The sequence below is a fragment of the Tachypleus tridentatus genome, chromosome 6 (genome assembly GCF_004210375.1).
Source record: "Tachypleus tridentatus isolate NWPU-2018 chromosome 6, ASM421037v1, whole genome shotgun sequence".
Lineage (NCBI taxonomy): Eukaryota > Metazoa > Arthropoda > Merostomata > Xiphosura > Limulidae > Tachypleus > Tachypleus tridentatus.
The window spans coordinates 97,563,614-97,579,569 of record NC_134830.1 but is presented as its reverse complement, the minus strand read 5'-3'; the positions used below and the strand labels follow the sequence as shown (position 1 = coordinate 97,579,569).

General features: G+C 31.3%; 2 protein-coding genes across 4 annotated transcripts in view; one reads left to right on the top strand and one right to left on the bottom strand.

Moving 5' to 3' along the window:
- Positions 1–4,073, top strand: part of LOC143253135 (branched-chain-amino-acid aminotransferase, cytosolic-like) — a 36,291-nt gene extending 32,218 nt beyond the window's left edge. Inside the window, exon 11 of the mRNA XM_076506472.1 lies at positions 380–4,073. Coding sequence (XP_076362587.1) covers positions 380–463 — 84 coding nt within the window. The 3' untranslated portion in view covers positions 464–4,073. The remainder of the gene's footprint in view (positions 1–379) is intronic.
- LOC143253133 (uncharacterized) overlaps positions 39–15,956 on the bottom strand; it is a 91,535-nt gene continuing 75,617 nt past the window's right edge. For all 3 annotated transcript variants that reach the window (XM_076506460.1, XM_076506462.1, XM_076506461.1), the window contains 3 exons: positions 14,444–14,656; positions 13,958–14,006; positions 39–495 (listed from right to left, as the gene is read on the bottom strand). In XM_076506460.1, coding sequence (XP_076362575.1) covers positions 13,971–14,006; positions 14,444–14,656 — 249 coding nt within the window. In that variant the 3' untranslated portion in view covers positions 39–495; positions 13,958–13,970. The remainder of the gene's footprint in view (positions 496–13,957; positions 14,007–14,443; positions 14,657–15,956) is intronic.

Genomic DNA, 15,956 nt, shown 5'->3' with positions numbered 1-15,956 from the left:
TAATTTAATTAGATGTAGTTAGCCAGGTAAGCATACTGTTTTACATGTTAGTATTTTATTAAATGGTTACTGCAACCTCCAATAGCTTCCCAGTTGTAATTTCAAATTATGTCTGTTCACATCTTATTTTTCTGCTGTTGCCTTTCTAATGTTTAAGAGTACAATATATTTAGTTTCATTAGTTAGCTTACTTTGACAAAACTGCTTGTCTCTTGAAATATAAATTCCAAATTCACATCAATGTTTATATTGCTTACTCTTAATGAAGAAATCTTTTAATGTAGCAGTTACATATTAGATTTAATGTAGTAATAGTATTTTATAAAGTTTTGTAATATAAATTTGGATAACAAACACTATTCTTTTATTTGCCAATCAGTATGGTAGGATTCCACATAAATGGGTAGAGGAGATTGAAGATGTTCCTGGGATTCAGTTGGAGTCTGTGGAAGAAAGGGTTTAGCTATGTGCATCTCTCTCTTTATGCTGTGATACCTGTATAGAAGAGAAAAGAATAGCTAGTTTTAGCTCCAAGTTTTGTTACACTTGCATTTAAACTTCCAGAATATTCCTTGAATATTTACTAGAGTAGAACTGGTCAGTAATTGCCACCATCATAAAGTAAATGTTCAAGGCTCTCTTAATTATTAATCCAACTAGACTTCCAATGAGAAACATGTACACAGAAAACTAGTAATGCATGCTTGTTAAATCAAGTACATCTTTTTTTCCCCATCCTTTAAGTGGATATATCTTTTTAAAAAAAATTTAAATGAATTGTAAAATCAGTTGTTTTTTGCAATTCTTTCAGACAGAGAAGGCACTTTCTTTACATAACTCCTAGTTGATTTTATTTGTAGCCTTCTAAAAATCTAGGTTTTGCTTTTGTCTGTTGCAATCCACCGTTAGAAGCTGTAAAATTAACATGTACATCATAATAGTAAACAGTTAAAGTTTGTTATCACATGAATACTGATAAAGTTCCATTTCTTTTATCAGTTCTTTTGAAAAACAAATTTGGCAAGCTTCCTTTCAAAATATTGGATGTATTCAAGCAAAAGTCTTTTACTTTTTAAAGTAAAATCTTAAAGGGACAAAAAGAAACTTTTTAGCATAGCCTGCCAAGGATGTCCCTTGCACCTACAAATTATCACCACCTCTTACTGCTTGTGTATTCATCCAACCTTTTCTTGAACTCTGAAGGTTTCTACCTCTTCCACTGTTTGAAGGCAACTCATTCCAAAAATCAACCACCCTGTTTGAAAAGTAACTGTCAAAATTGCAGATGACTCCTACTCTGCCACAATTTCAACCTATGCCCCCCTTGTCTTGTTTTCACTGCTAAACAAAGTTTGGATCTGCACCCTTAATCTTAAACGTATCAAATTTTCACCTCTGACCCATCTCTCTCCCAAGAAAACAACTTTAGAGACTGAGGAGTCATAGAACAGTTCCACAACCTCTGGCATCATCCTACTGCCTCTTCTCTAAACTTCTTTCAACAATGCAATGTCTTTGAGGAAGGGAAACAAAAACTAAAGCACTTTAAATGAAGTCTGATGAGTGATCTGTACAGTGAAACAACAGTAAAATCCCTTGTCTTCTATTCAGTATTTCTGTAGATGCTACTGAAAATTCTGTTAGCTCTATTGCTAGCTACAATACACTACTTAGATGAGGTACGTGATTTTTCAATCACAACACTCTCCTTTTTCTTTTCCAACTGCAGTATCTGATGTATTCTAATTTAAATTGTAACAGTAATTTGAATTGTGAAAACCTACATGCATCACCTTACATTTTTGATAGTTAAACATCATTTGCAACATTGGCCCAGTGCAGGATATTTTGATACAGTTAGCCACCCTAAAAATCTTAATTTCATATGTAAACTTCAATATTTTATTAGTCATTCCAGAGTCAACATCAAATATAAATTGCAAACAGCACAGAGCACTTGTCACTGTGATCCAGTCAGATCTAACACCACTTATTACTATTCTTTGCTTTCTACTCTCCAGCTAAATTTCTATCTAATTTAATAACATTTTCCCCACACCCACCCTTAATTTAAGTTGTTTTGTGAGTGACCTTAGCAAATGCTTTTTGAAATTCAAGATAAATCAAACCTACAGTATCTTATTAATCAACTCTTGCAGTAACATCCTCAATGAATGTCAAGATTTGTTTATAGAAGAATTTCCTTTCTACTGTGATTGTGCAAAATGTGTATTTGCTGAAGTACTCTATTCAGTCTTGTTAATTAAAATCTAGTAAATTGTACTTCAAATAATGGATTTAGTTGTGTAGGATAAAAAATGTATTTTCTATAAAATGAGTGATATTTAATAGAAGTACTAACTTTTTGAGTTTTTGGTAGACTGTTAATCATTGTTTTTGTTTAGTTATTAAACAAACAACATAGTGGTTGTGATACATAATCTCTTGAAATACATATCATTTTCTAATTATTTAATGTATTTATTGTATTGCATAAATATTTTGTGGTAAAATGTCTTTTGATTAATCTGTTTGTTGTTTGACACAATGAGCATCTCCCAGTTCTATCACCAAAGCTTCCTTAAAAAATAATTTCCCTTTTTGAAAGGAGAGAAGACTTAACACGTTTTTTCAAACAACAACAAAAATACAAACGTACAATAACTAATTAAATGGATGCTAGACTTAAAAGTATATAGCACTTAATTTTTGGACTTGCAATTTTAATGTTATGAGAAGTGGTTATAGGAGAACCTCCAATTCACTAAATTGTTACCTGATTAGAATTAAAATAAACTGAATTGTCAAAATATAGATGTTTTCCAAAACCTAGATGCTTTTAGCTATGAATAAATTCTAAATTAAACTAGATAACATGCATCTCAATCTTGTTAGTAGATATACTCTGATAGCACCACTAGTTGTTTCCAGTATTTGTACAAATACTGGAAATACTTGAGAGTTTTATAATTTAGGTTTTAAATATTATCTAAACTAATAGTGTATCTATAAGTGATCAAGAAAAATGTATGCATAAATCTTAATATACATTAATGGTGCTACTAAACCTATAAAATGAAGAATAGATCCAGAACTCAATGTTTTAACACAAGGATAGCATCCTTTGTCAAAATGGAATTAGTTTTCTGCCACTGATATACAGGTTGTGTGGAAAGTCACTGTGCAGTTTTATAATCACATTTGATTCAGTCTATTTCAAGCCAGCAACTGATAGTGGTGTTTAGAAACAAAATAAGAAGGATCCAGGCCTGTATTGATGCCAATGGGTGTCACTTTCAACATTGTTTATAATTGTCATTCATATTTACCTCCTGTATTCTATATTGAAGCATGTCTGTTAATAAATATATAAGTGCACAGTGACTTTCTGAACACCCTGTATTATTTATTCACAAGCCCTTATTGGTAGTATAGATAAATATAAAATATTTAATCAGCAACTAGAGGAAATGCATGATGAAATAGTCATTTCTGTGTTGAAGAACAATACTTGCACATAAAATGTCTGTAGTGAAAATTGATAAGGCTCCTCTTAAACATGCAACTATTTATATAATACACGCACTGAATTGTTAATAGTAATAACTTTGGTCTCTTATTTAATAATTTACTTATTTTTGAGTAGCTTGTGACATTTTTAAGTTTGTTTTTTACAGGTAGCATTATTTGTTTACTATTTACTCTACATGTTTACCTTTTTTTTCAATATTAAGAAATATTAGTTTTAGATTAGTTGGTGTATAATTTTGCTGTTTGGTGAATTATGCCAGTGACTGGCTAAAAGAAATGTTAACCTTTTAATCTCATATTCTTGTAACTCATTGAAATAATAATGCAATGCTGATTTTAATTTTGTTTTGCCTTAACTTTAGATACATTGCTCAATCTTAAATTTCATCCATTTATAAGTTTTTAACTAAATTTTGTTAAGTATTTATTCTACAAATCATTGAAGTTATCTGCTAGGCAAGTAATGTAACTTGAATCTGTCTTGGAGTATGAAAAAAAATTATTCTTTTTTTTTGAAATAATAAACAGCACTTTATACTTCACTGGGGGCATTGTTTCAAACATAGAGATAGAAAACAAATGCAGGTTGTCCTGTTGGTAAACTGTTTTATTCCACTTTGATAGTGATTCCAAAAGGCCATTTTAACTTGATTAAAGTAACTATTCACTTTCAGACTAGTCAAGAACACTGAAATAAACTGTTCGGAATGACTGGAACAATATCTAATAAAATACATACAAGTTTGTGTTGCAAATGTGTGTGAGCATCTAACATGTTGAACAGATGAATTTGCATTGTAATTTTCTTACTGAAGCTAGTCATATAACATCACCCATAGTTGTATTTAGATGTTTGTTTTTCACACACTAACACTTGCAGGTAGTTTTAAAAATTTGACATTTTTACGTGTGAAATAATACACTAAGAGTTATAAAATAGCACTGACTGCTTTGGCAAATTACTCTAGGTAGAAAATCTGTATTATATGATGTAACTAATGCTTGAATTAACTGCAGATACCAGTCAATTTCTGTTATTCTTTTGTCAGTTATAAATACTTTTAATGATAAGTCACTAAAGTGTGTTTTACAAGCTTCTTAACCACAGGTAAGAGTAAATTTTAATTAACACATTTAAATCTTATTTTCTACCTAAAATGTTTCTATAATTACTTTGAATATCTCTGAACTTTCTTTTGTATAGTATTAATAACAGTAGTAGTTGGTTTACTAACCACTTTTTCAACAAATGTCAGTTTACAACTTACTTTCTCAGGATGTAGGACTTAACTTTACATGCAAAGCCAGAGAGTAAGTGGAATACACAAATAAATTACAAATGTTATTGTTACATTTTTATAATCATTTAATTGTGATTTTAAATAATCCTGCAAAATATTTTCAGAAACGTACAAGTTTGGTATGTCAGTTAAAACTGTATTAGATTGAACTTCCATAAGGATAAACACCACTACACTAATACAATATTCTACATTTATGAGTACAGCTTATAAAATGTAAGATTTTGGAGAAGCATAATCACAAATTTTGGGAGTCAAATTTTTCTAGGAAAGTTTTCACAAAAGTGGTATTCTTCTATAAGTAAAGAACAAAGATCATTTAACAAACTTCTAAACAATTTATTAGCAGCAGTAAGACTAGTACTCTTTCTACTGTATCAAAAATACAAGTTCTACAACACTGTATCCCAAACTTGAAAAATCTGAAATGTACTAGTTTCACAATCACATCCCACTTTGTTGTTATTACTTTTAAGTACAATTTGAAGTGTAACCAACATCAATAGGAAAAATTTTCATTCATTTGAAGCAAAGGAACATAATGAATTAAAACTAATACACTACTACTGTAAACAGTCCAATGAAGCTATAGTCTAAATCTAGGTATTCTCTCCTATAGTTATCTACAGTTTTTTAAAAACAATTCATAGAGGTAACTTTCTCTTTTAAGCTGTTCCATTCATAAAATGTAGACTATGAATTTTCATATTTTCACTAACACCAATTAAAATTATTTAATGCAATGTAAGGTTGATAATACAGTATCATTCTATACAACCCATCAGATGAGCATAAATAAACCTGTTTGATTTAAAAAAACAAAAAAAATCCTTCATTACTAGTAAACTTTCAAAAACAATTACATAGTGACAATGGTAAGGGTTTTTATAAAAATTGTCCAGACTCTAGCATTCTGGACCATATAGAAATGCACCTAACATTCAAGAACCCACTGTCATTAGAGTTGTTCAGAGAGTATTAACCATCCTTTTTATTAATAACAAGAAAATACTATGGTATTTTTCAATTCAGATTTCCCAACAGGCAACTCTGTTAATAACAGCAAATTCAATCAAAAAATAATGTTCTATAGTTTAAGTTGACTGAATTTTAAATTTTGTGAAGGAAGAGATATGTACATATGTGGATGAGACTTTTTTTTTTCCAAAACCTGGGGACTCTGTCCATATACCATTATAACATGCTTTACAGTATGTTGTTCTCAAACTTTTTTTTTTATCTCAATTTAATACTTTTAACAAGATATGGAGAAACTTAAAATATTCCTGTTTTTCAAAAGAGCTGGTTGTAGTATAGAATCTTAAATATAGTTAAATACTTAACCAACCAAACCACCACCCCCATCTCAAACTTTCTTGAAATTTACTACATTATGCCTTTTATTTAAAAAAAAAAGTGAAACTACTAAACGATACAGACAGTTTGCAGCTTTGAGTTGTAACGTTCTTGAGTACAGCAAAATATACCCCACACTCAACTAGCTATCTCAATCACTAACATGTTATTGATAAAGCTGATATAATATCAGCAACATTACAGAGGATGTTGAAATGAGCTTGATACCTCACAATCTGTCACCATTACTGACTTCAGAAGGATATAAAATATGCCAGATATTTAAAGTTGACCCTACACCTACCATTCTGGAAAATATTTAATCACCTCTTGATTCTTAACAATTCATAGGCTACTGCAAGTTCAAACTATTGAAAAATAGGACAGCTAGTTACCACATACTTCCTCTCCAATTTTTCCAGAAATTAATAGCTATTATTTAATGACATAAGCATTTGTAGATCTGGGGGAAAGTTTGAGGGGGATGACTCATCTATTTTCCTTTCAGCAGTAAGCAACTGTATTGGTCTCAGAACAGTTGGTATGGGTATTAATACTTTATTAATAAAGCAGAGAATAATGTTTCAACCTTCCTAGATCATCTTTGGCCTTCCGAGATGCATTTTTACTTCAAGTGGGTTTCTTATACAAAATAAATAGTTCATAACTAAAAACCATTCTAGGGGTGGTTCAAACTTTTTTTTTTTTTTTTTTCTCAGAAGTTAAAAACAGCCAGACCTGCATACATTGCCTTATTTTCAGGTGAAACTGCTTTCCTGATAAATACTAAGTAAACCCACAAATAACAAAATTCAATCAAGAAATAAAGGGTAGTGTTCTGTATTTGATACCTGGAATGAATTTTAAGTTGCATGAGAAATACAGGTTGAATACATTAAAATGATAGTGAAAACTTGTTTCAGACACAGTTTGCATACTTGGAAAGATAAGTAATCAATCACCCCTACTGGATCAGTGAATGTATCAACAGAAGATACATTCTCAAGATTGATCTCTGGAAAAGCCAGTAGAACTTTATTTAAAAAAAAAAAAAAAAGTGCATGGATCTATAATGTTAACATACTTTCATTGTCCAGTAACCAGCATTACTCAGCTGTTAGCTTCATTCAACATTATAATATACCAGCAGCAGATATTTCAGCACAAATAAGTTGAACTTGAATACTTCATACAAAATATAAAAGGAAACTCCAATTTGCATTAAAATTTTAATACCCACACTACCTGTCTTTAAAATACATAAGGTCGAAACATTGTTCTGTACTTTAAAATAAAGTTTTAATATGCATACCAGTTATCTTTGGAATGGGTTTTTATTTCAAGTGGGTTTCTTGTCATGATAAATTACAATTTACTTTGATCAATTCTCAAATTAAAAAAACAAATATTTATCCCACAAATCTAAATTGTGAATGAATAACAAAGAATATCTACATTGACTGAGTTTTTCCCAAAAGAATTGCATTTTTGCTCCCCCCTAACTCTAACATTATCAGCAGACTTCTTTAAGGCTTCTGCTTTCTTGCAGTGGGATTCTTCCATTTTTGTGAAGTTGTCCTGAATCCTGTTCACAGCTCTCTTTATATTAGCTAACCAGGACCCAGATGCTGCACAATGGTGGAGAGTTTTCCTCTGCTTGATCTTTTCTATCAGATAGGACACCCATGCTTGCCAACCAGGCAGTGCATGTTCATCCAAGATGCCAGCTTCATATTTTGAAGAGGAAATTTCTTTGTATTGAAGTTGTCTTGCTCACATTGGCTAAGGATCCTATTCTACCCTAGTCTTCTCATAGTGTTGGCACTCCTCAAGATGTACTTAATTCTGAAAAGGTTTCTTGGGTTAGGGGGACATTGTGCTCCCTTTGCAAATGCATCTGGCAATGTCTCCTGGTAGTGGTAGTGAATTTTTTTAAATAAGAAGGACTGGCATTTTTGTGTTTAGTTTAATTTAGTGGATAGGTTGTCTTAGGTGAACCAAAAAGTCCCATAATGCTATGCTACACTAATGGGAAGCTTCACTGGTCTGCTGCTTCTCTGAGCCCTTTTCTCTGCCTTTACCTGTGCTAATATTGATGGCACCAATGAAGCCTAGTGGGAGGTCAAGAAACTTGGTTTCTTTTAATATGGATTTTATCCTAGCTGTAGCCTGTGACTCGTTATCACTGTCAATCCTCTGGTTGTGAAGACAACCATTTAGTCATCAGTGATTGTAAGGTAAATCTGAACAAAAATGCAGCAAGCTCCCCCGTGTCCAATGCACCAGACAACAATACCTTTTCATCTATGGTCTTGAGCATGATAGATAACGTGCTTCATGGTTCCAGTTTTTTTCCCCATCTGGTGTTTTTACAACTATGAGTGGTCTATGTTGAATGCAGAAAGTTGGGATTGTCTGGTTCTAATTATGGAACTTAGTTCATCTAGAGAAGTTGGAGCCAACTGATACCAAAACTTGACTTTAAGTACCCAAAAGTCACAGCTCAAATGGTGATTGAGTTTTGATCGGTAAAAACTCTAATTGAGTGTAGAATTAAAATACTGGTTAAACATGTTTACAGATTCAACATGTACTGATACCCATCCTCCCCCATAGAAAGTACCCAAGAAACCAAAGGAATTCCCAATCTCCTAACTTTCTCAGGTTTCCAACTGGTCAACTCATTCTGGGCGTATTGATCGTTACTGATTCAAATGGACAGTTGGCACACATACATCATACTCTTCAACACCACCATTTTCCTGATCTACCCTACAATCTGGCTGTAATATAGATAGTACATAGGTCTAATAGGATGGAATGGGGTGAATGTTACAGAAGTCATACGTGGTGGACTGACTTGGGTCAGGTGAGCTAACATCACCTTTAAACATTAGTCTTCAACAACACTTCTCTTGTCTTTATTCTATATATAATGTGCATAAGAGTTATGGCACAAATTAGAAGTCTTCAGAACATGGTTAACTCCTTTGATCCTTCCCCATTCCACTTACTGCGAGTCTTTTCATGCCTAAAAATTATAATTTCCTGACAGTTTTCTATTATTAAATATTAAGTAGAGCTTCACACTTATTACAATCACCTCAGTCTATCTGACTGAGGATATTCCTAACAATGAAATAAAACTTGACAATTCATGAGTATATATTTGTCATGATATTTCAGTCATTATTTGGCAGTTTCCTGTACTTCATTATTTAGCAATAACTTTTTTTCTTTACACTTGTTTATGAATTGTCAGTAAGTTTGTGTCTGTATAGTAAGTTTTTGAAATAGTTAAAAAGAAACTGTTACAGTATTTTATTGCTACTTTATCTACACAGTAACCTCAATTATTTTGGACATGTGAATAATATTATGAAATTTCTCCCAGTCTATTATTTGATGGTATAGACCACACCAGCTGTTTAATGATGTGCATGTGCACGTGTGTACACACACACATATATAAGGATTTCTCTAATTGAAAACATTTGTCACATAAAAGCCTAATGCATTCCTTGACTGGCTGTATTCTTTACTGTGGACTACAATTTCACCTGTTCGAGTCTCATCGGTACAGCTTGGGTCAGCAAATCAAAGAAATACTCTTGGCTGTCTTATAATGGTGAAGTGTATATAATATACGTGGCACTTTTAGTCTGATTTACTTTACCACACACACACACACACAAAGTTAGTATTGTTAAGGTTCTTGCAGTTTCTACAACAGACTTGTTACAGAATCTATCTTTCAGTGTATAGAAGTTAGAATTCTCTGCAAAAAGATGTTTTTCCTGTTGTTGATGTCTAAAATATATTAAAATGCAGGTACTATGCATGTGTAAGTAACAACTTAGTTAGAAATGTTTAGAACAGACATTCTGTTTACAATGATCTCTCTCTCTCTCTGTATGTGTATACACAGGCACACACACACATACACAAATACTTCATATCAATCAAATTATAACTACTAGAAACAAAGATGTACACTTTCAAATTTTATTGTTAACATTATTTTATCTTTCACTTATTTAGGTTAATTCAAGAATACATGGTTGACATTGATTAATCCAAATTGCTATATTATGAAAGTAGAAGTTTCTTCTTTTATGTAAAAAATACTGAAAATTTGGTTATAGTGGCACAGCTAACATTAAAAAATGTTAACTCTTATAATATCATCAATGTAAAAATGCTAGGTTTCTTCAGCTAATGTAGAGAATTAAATATTGTTTCCTGTAAATACAATAACACTATACTAAAGACTTTCTTATTCATTCCCTTGTGGTTTTCAGATTTTGTAAGATAAATTTATAATTAAGAAGTTTTATAGCTTAAATAAATTCATGTAATTCTAATTTTTAACTTCTTTGACTTTAAATTTAGGCTACTTTAAGAATATCCAAAATATACTAGATTGTTGCTTTGGGTAAACATGCATTTGCCTAATGAAAAACATATGCTATGAGTATCCTCATTCTCTGAGATTGGTCAAAACGCATTTGACTAAATGTGTAGTTGATTTAAATTTAGGCTACTTGAAGAGTATCCAGAAATACATCCATATTTACCCACAGTAATAAGTAGTGCCTTACAAATAAAATAAATTATGAATGCACTCATTTTCTCAAGATTGGTTACAAAACATTTGAATAAAACTCCATCATTGTCATAAACATGAAAAGTGTCAAATAATAATCGTCTGGAATAAGTAATTGGAAATGTGTACAGTATTTTTGCAACAGGTGACTGTTAAATGAATAAACATAATAAATATTTTACCATTTCTAAGTGTTAAAATAATTCATTTGTGTGTGAGATACACTTTCGTGTATAAAAGTTTAGGATTTAAAAAGTAATTTAACTCCAAATTCTGAAGAGATGGTTTTATTTGGGTTTTTATATCTTTTTTTTTGCCACTTAATACAATTTTTCAGACAAATTTTAATATCATTTTAGATGTTAATTCTGACTATACCTCAAACTTTACTTTAACTCAAAAATACTTTAATATTTTTTCATTTTGTGGCATGTATTTGTGTAACTTAAAATTCATTTCTGCACATTTCTTGACAAAATTCTTTGAAGCTAACAGTTTACCAATTGTTTTTTTTTTACAATTGTTCTACCCATCCTATTTCTGCTAAGAACTTTGCACACCTTATGAACATATTATCAATTTCTTGAATTTAAAGTATTTTCCTCAGACTGAAACTTGTACAGATACTAAATCTTATTATGGTATCACAAAATGGCTTGAACATTTCACTAATGAAGCACAGTTTTCAAAATAGCTATCAAGCAAGTTTAAATTTAAATGAATAAGTTAAGAATTAAACTATGACATAATACCCAATGAAATATACAGATCTTACAGCTTGCACACACACACACACCAGACGTATATTATAGTGTCTCCTTTTCAGGCCCCAAAATGCCAGTATGTGTAACTAAAAGTGCAGATAAGCTAATTTGATAAATACAATATGCAGTTACTGTTAAGGCAAAACTATAAATATGAATATGTAACAATAAAGGCAAAAGGTAGGCAGTATCCCTTACTCTTGGTCTGTTGATTTAACAAGCATCGTATTATTTTAAAACAGTCATCTGTTAGCCAATCAGTATGGTTTAGAGCCAATTTTATATATTATATGTAGTATTACCTTTCTCTTTATTGGTAATACACACATACAGCATTCACCAGAGCCACAGAAAAGGGATTTTACAGCCAAATCTCTCAGGTTCTGTGATTGGCTAAGAGGAAAATGTAAATATTTCTATATTCTGTATAGAAATTTTCATGGTGCCAGCACACTGAAGTGAAAACATGATATTGTACAGTACTCAATAAATGGAATTTTTATCATTAAAGGAATTGAAAAATTATGTGGAGGAAAAATGTTAAATCTCTTTATGGAAGCCCTCATTAAAAAAGGGACCACTGTATATAGTTTCTGTATGTTTTCCTTTACTTTGTAAATTGTGAAAGTATTTGTGTGTTAAATTATATTTGTTTGAAAGATCAGATAATAACTTTATTCAGTTTAAAGATGAGTTGAATGGGTAATAAAGAAAACTTCATTATGAGCTAAACACAGAAACAAATGTACAATGTTGAGAGAAGGTTTTATTACAATCATGCACAAAAAGTTTACCTAAACAGACAAATATATGTACAGTATGAAACAAAACTTATATAATTGGAGATTGCTTAAAGCTTAACTCTTTAAACCTATAATTTTTCATTCTGTACACTTTTCAAATTATTTTCATGATTTACTGATAATTATCACCATATCTTATATAATTTTAAATTTGTATTTCCCTTCAGGGGTACCCACATTTAACCTCTCCTTCTTGAACATTTGGTGATAGAAGGGTAAAGAGAGTCCAGTTCAAATACCTTGACCATTTCTGGGCAGGCATATTTTTCAACTTGTGTTTTGGTATACTTATTGTTAGCAGTGATGACAGCATTACTTAGATCTTCTGTAATCAGAGCCATAAAACAGTCAAAGGGTATTGATTTATCATTGATATCAGTATGTACATCAGCATCCCACCTGTTCTTTGGAAAAACTTAGTCATTACTTGTGTCTATCTTGCAGATTTAGCTACTTAAGCCCAATTGTTATCTCTGGTACTGGTAGTAGATATAAATCTAGAAAGTGGATCAGGTCCAGTTAGAGCTTGCTTTCATGGCCTCTTTTTACTGCTAGGTCCTAGTTGGGGCAATAACCCCCCCTCTGATTAGCTGATTGAGAAGTACTGAAACTGGGTTCTCAGTGATGGTTCTGAGTCATTTTCATCATTATTCTCTTCTAAAGTCAAATTCAAGATCAGAACCTGCATCTCACTGATTGAGTAGACTGATCTCATTGCTTGCTCAAGTATCTTCTGTTCCGATTGATCAGTTTCTTAACCCATCAAAGCAATGTGCTGTTCAGAGACATTGCTAGGCACTGGCACCTAGGGCCTGTGCTCCAATTCTAACTGATAATGTCCCTAATCCCTAGTTAGTGTACTGAAAAATCAGAATAGCGAACCATAATTAACATTATACTGAAATGCCAAACATTCATAGTGAAGAAATATTGAATATAAGTTTAAAGTTATTATCTAGGTCTTTCTTTAGAACATATTTCGAGTATTATGTTCACTCTTGGGCTTATTATCTTAAAAAGAACATTGAACTGCTGGGAAGAGTTGGAGAAGGTCTACTAGAATGATACCCGAGATGGAAGGGTTATGTGAGGATACATCAAGATATCTGATTCAGGTTTTTAACTTATTATAGGAATGGGTAATGTAGCTACAATGGTAAGACTACAATTAAGACACATAAATTTGGCAGAGTAGGAGTCATCTTCAGCTAAGATAAGTGTATTTTTCTAACATAGTGTTTTGCCTTTGCAATGAGTTGTCTTCAGATGTGGTGCATGCAGTTACGTTAAGGGAGTTTAAAAGGAAGACTTGATGAACATATAAATGATAATGACTGGTTTTAATGTTTTATTTTATCTTATGGTTTAGTGCAATGAATATGATAGTGTGGATGGACCAACATAACACATGTTGTCCTTAAATATAATCTTTCCCTATGCCTAGTATACAATATATTACAACATCTAGGGTACTTAATTAGCTCTCAAAACACTTTCTGTAGAGCAAAGTTAAAACAAACAACATACTGAATTTCTATCATTTAACTTTTAACACATTAATCAAAACAACGTTAAAAATATGAAAGAAGTACTTGCATTAAGATCCTAGCTATGTCCGTTTTGCAAATACAATTTGAAAATATTCCTGGAAAGAAAAAAATTATCTTTTTTCATCATAAAACCAAAAAATGTTTATTATGAATACTTTGCTTTAACGCTTTCTCCAAAAATATAGTTTGAGGTTTCTTAAACAAGTGTATTCAAGATGCCTGGCATACTTTTAATGCAAGAAGAAAAATAAATTAATGCTTTTAACATTTTCTGTTTCAAAATTCAAATTTAATAAATTAAACATTTTCATTTTTGGGATACACTCTCGTCTTCCACCAGTTACAGCAGTAAGTCTATGGATTTACAACACTAAAATCATTGGTTCAGTTCCCATCAGTGGACTCAGCAGAAAGCCCAATGTGGCTCTGCTATAAGAAAACACACACGTGCATACACTCTCAAGGCATACAATTTTTAATATATAGAAAAAAGTTTGAAATATTCTATACCAATTAATATTATATTACTTACGCTTGAATTAGACATAGCATTTCTTAAAGCTGCATTAGCAATTGTCAAGGACTTATTTTTAAGCCGAGCATTCTCAATCATCAGGATCTCATCATCTTCCTGAAGTTCTCCTTTGAGTGGAATACAATCTCCTGGCCATATTTCTGACACTAGTATTCGATCTTTGAGATGGAGTTCATCACCCTTCTTGAGGGATATGTTTATTGGACCTTTCTAAACAGAAGAGAAATAAATGCTTAAACTTATATAAATTAACAATTTCTTTTTAACTATTTCAAAAACTCACTATACAGACACAAACTTACTGACAATTCATAAACAAGTGTAAAGAAAAATTTATTGCTAAATAATGAAGTTATATATGGCTGGCAACTGAACTCAAAAATGGAACCAAACAAATGAGGGATGGAAGTGGACATACACTTGATCAGCTAAGAATCACAGCAGACTAAGCTGTCTTGACTTTATATGAAGAATAAAATCTTGACATTACTGACTCCTTCACTTGCAAAACAAATAAAACTAGAATTTCCAGTCATAAAATGTTACAATGGCATACTGGTAGCTGTCTAAAGTCTGAATAATGCAATGCATTCACAATCTTTCCTAAACATGGCTTACCAACATTTCAACAACTCTTCCACTAAAAATCTCTGCTTATCATTAGCACCTAACAATGCTATAAAATTACATAAAACATTTACTAAAGTTGAATAAATTACTAAAATAGCTGTTATGTATTATAATTTAACCTGGTTAAGTATCTGATTTATTATGTAAAGTATGTTAAGATATTACTATTTCAAATAAGCAGAAAATTGTATTTGGAAATTAGTTAAATATTAATATGTATCACATTTATGGTATTTATCAACAAGACTGATACACACAATTTTCTTTAATGCAATTATATTTTAATATGTAAAATAAAAAAACTATATAATAATAGTTATTTACAAATGATGGTTTATGTATGACAGTTTTACAAAGATATAAACAATACTGAGTCCTGTATCTGGTCTGGAACTGAATCTTTTATTAATGCTCATGGCGACCAAATTTATTCTTTGTTGATATATCTGTAAACATCTTTGATGTCTGGATAAGCTTGAAGCACCTGTAAGTTTTCACTGGCAACAATATCTAATGTCCTCATAGAACTACTAACATCCAATGTTAATTCATTGATGTTGAATAGTTGGTTATTGTCAAAATCTATAAATATTCTTGGCCAAATTCCATAATTTTCCAATTAATAGGGGTTAATCACAATTATAGCTTCCCAGAACTAGTACACTAACTGTAGCTGACTAATGATATTTTTCTTCTATCTCTCGGCTAGCTGCCTTTATGCAAGTTTCTTGAAGTTTCTACAATTTAAAATAGACGCCAGCCTTTTTTAAAACAAATATTGTTGATTCTTACTCTCAAGAAACTTAATAAAATGTTCAAGAAAAGGCAGGACTTGTGCAACACACAGTCAAGAACATGCATCATACATGAAAAAGAAAGT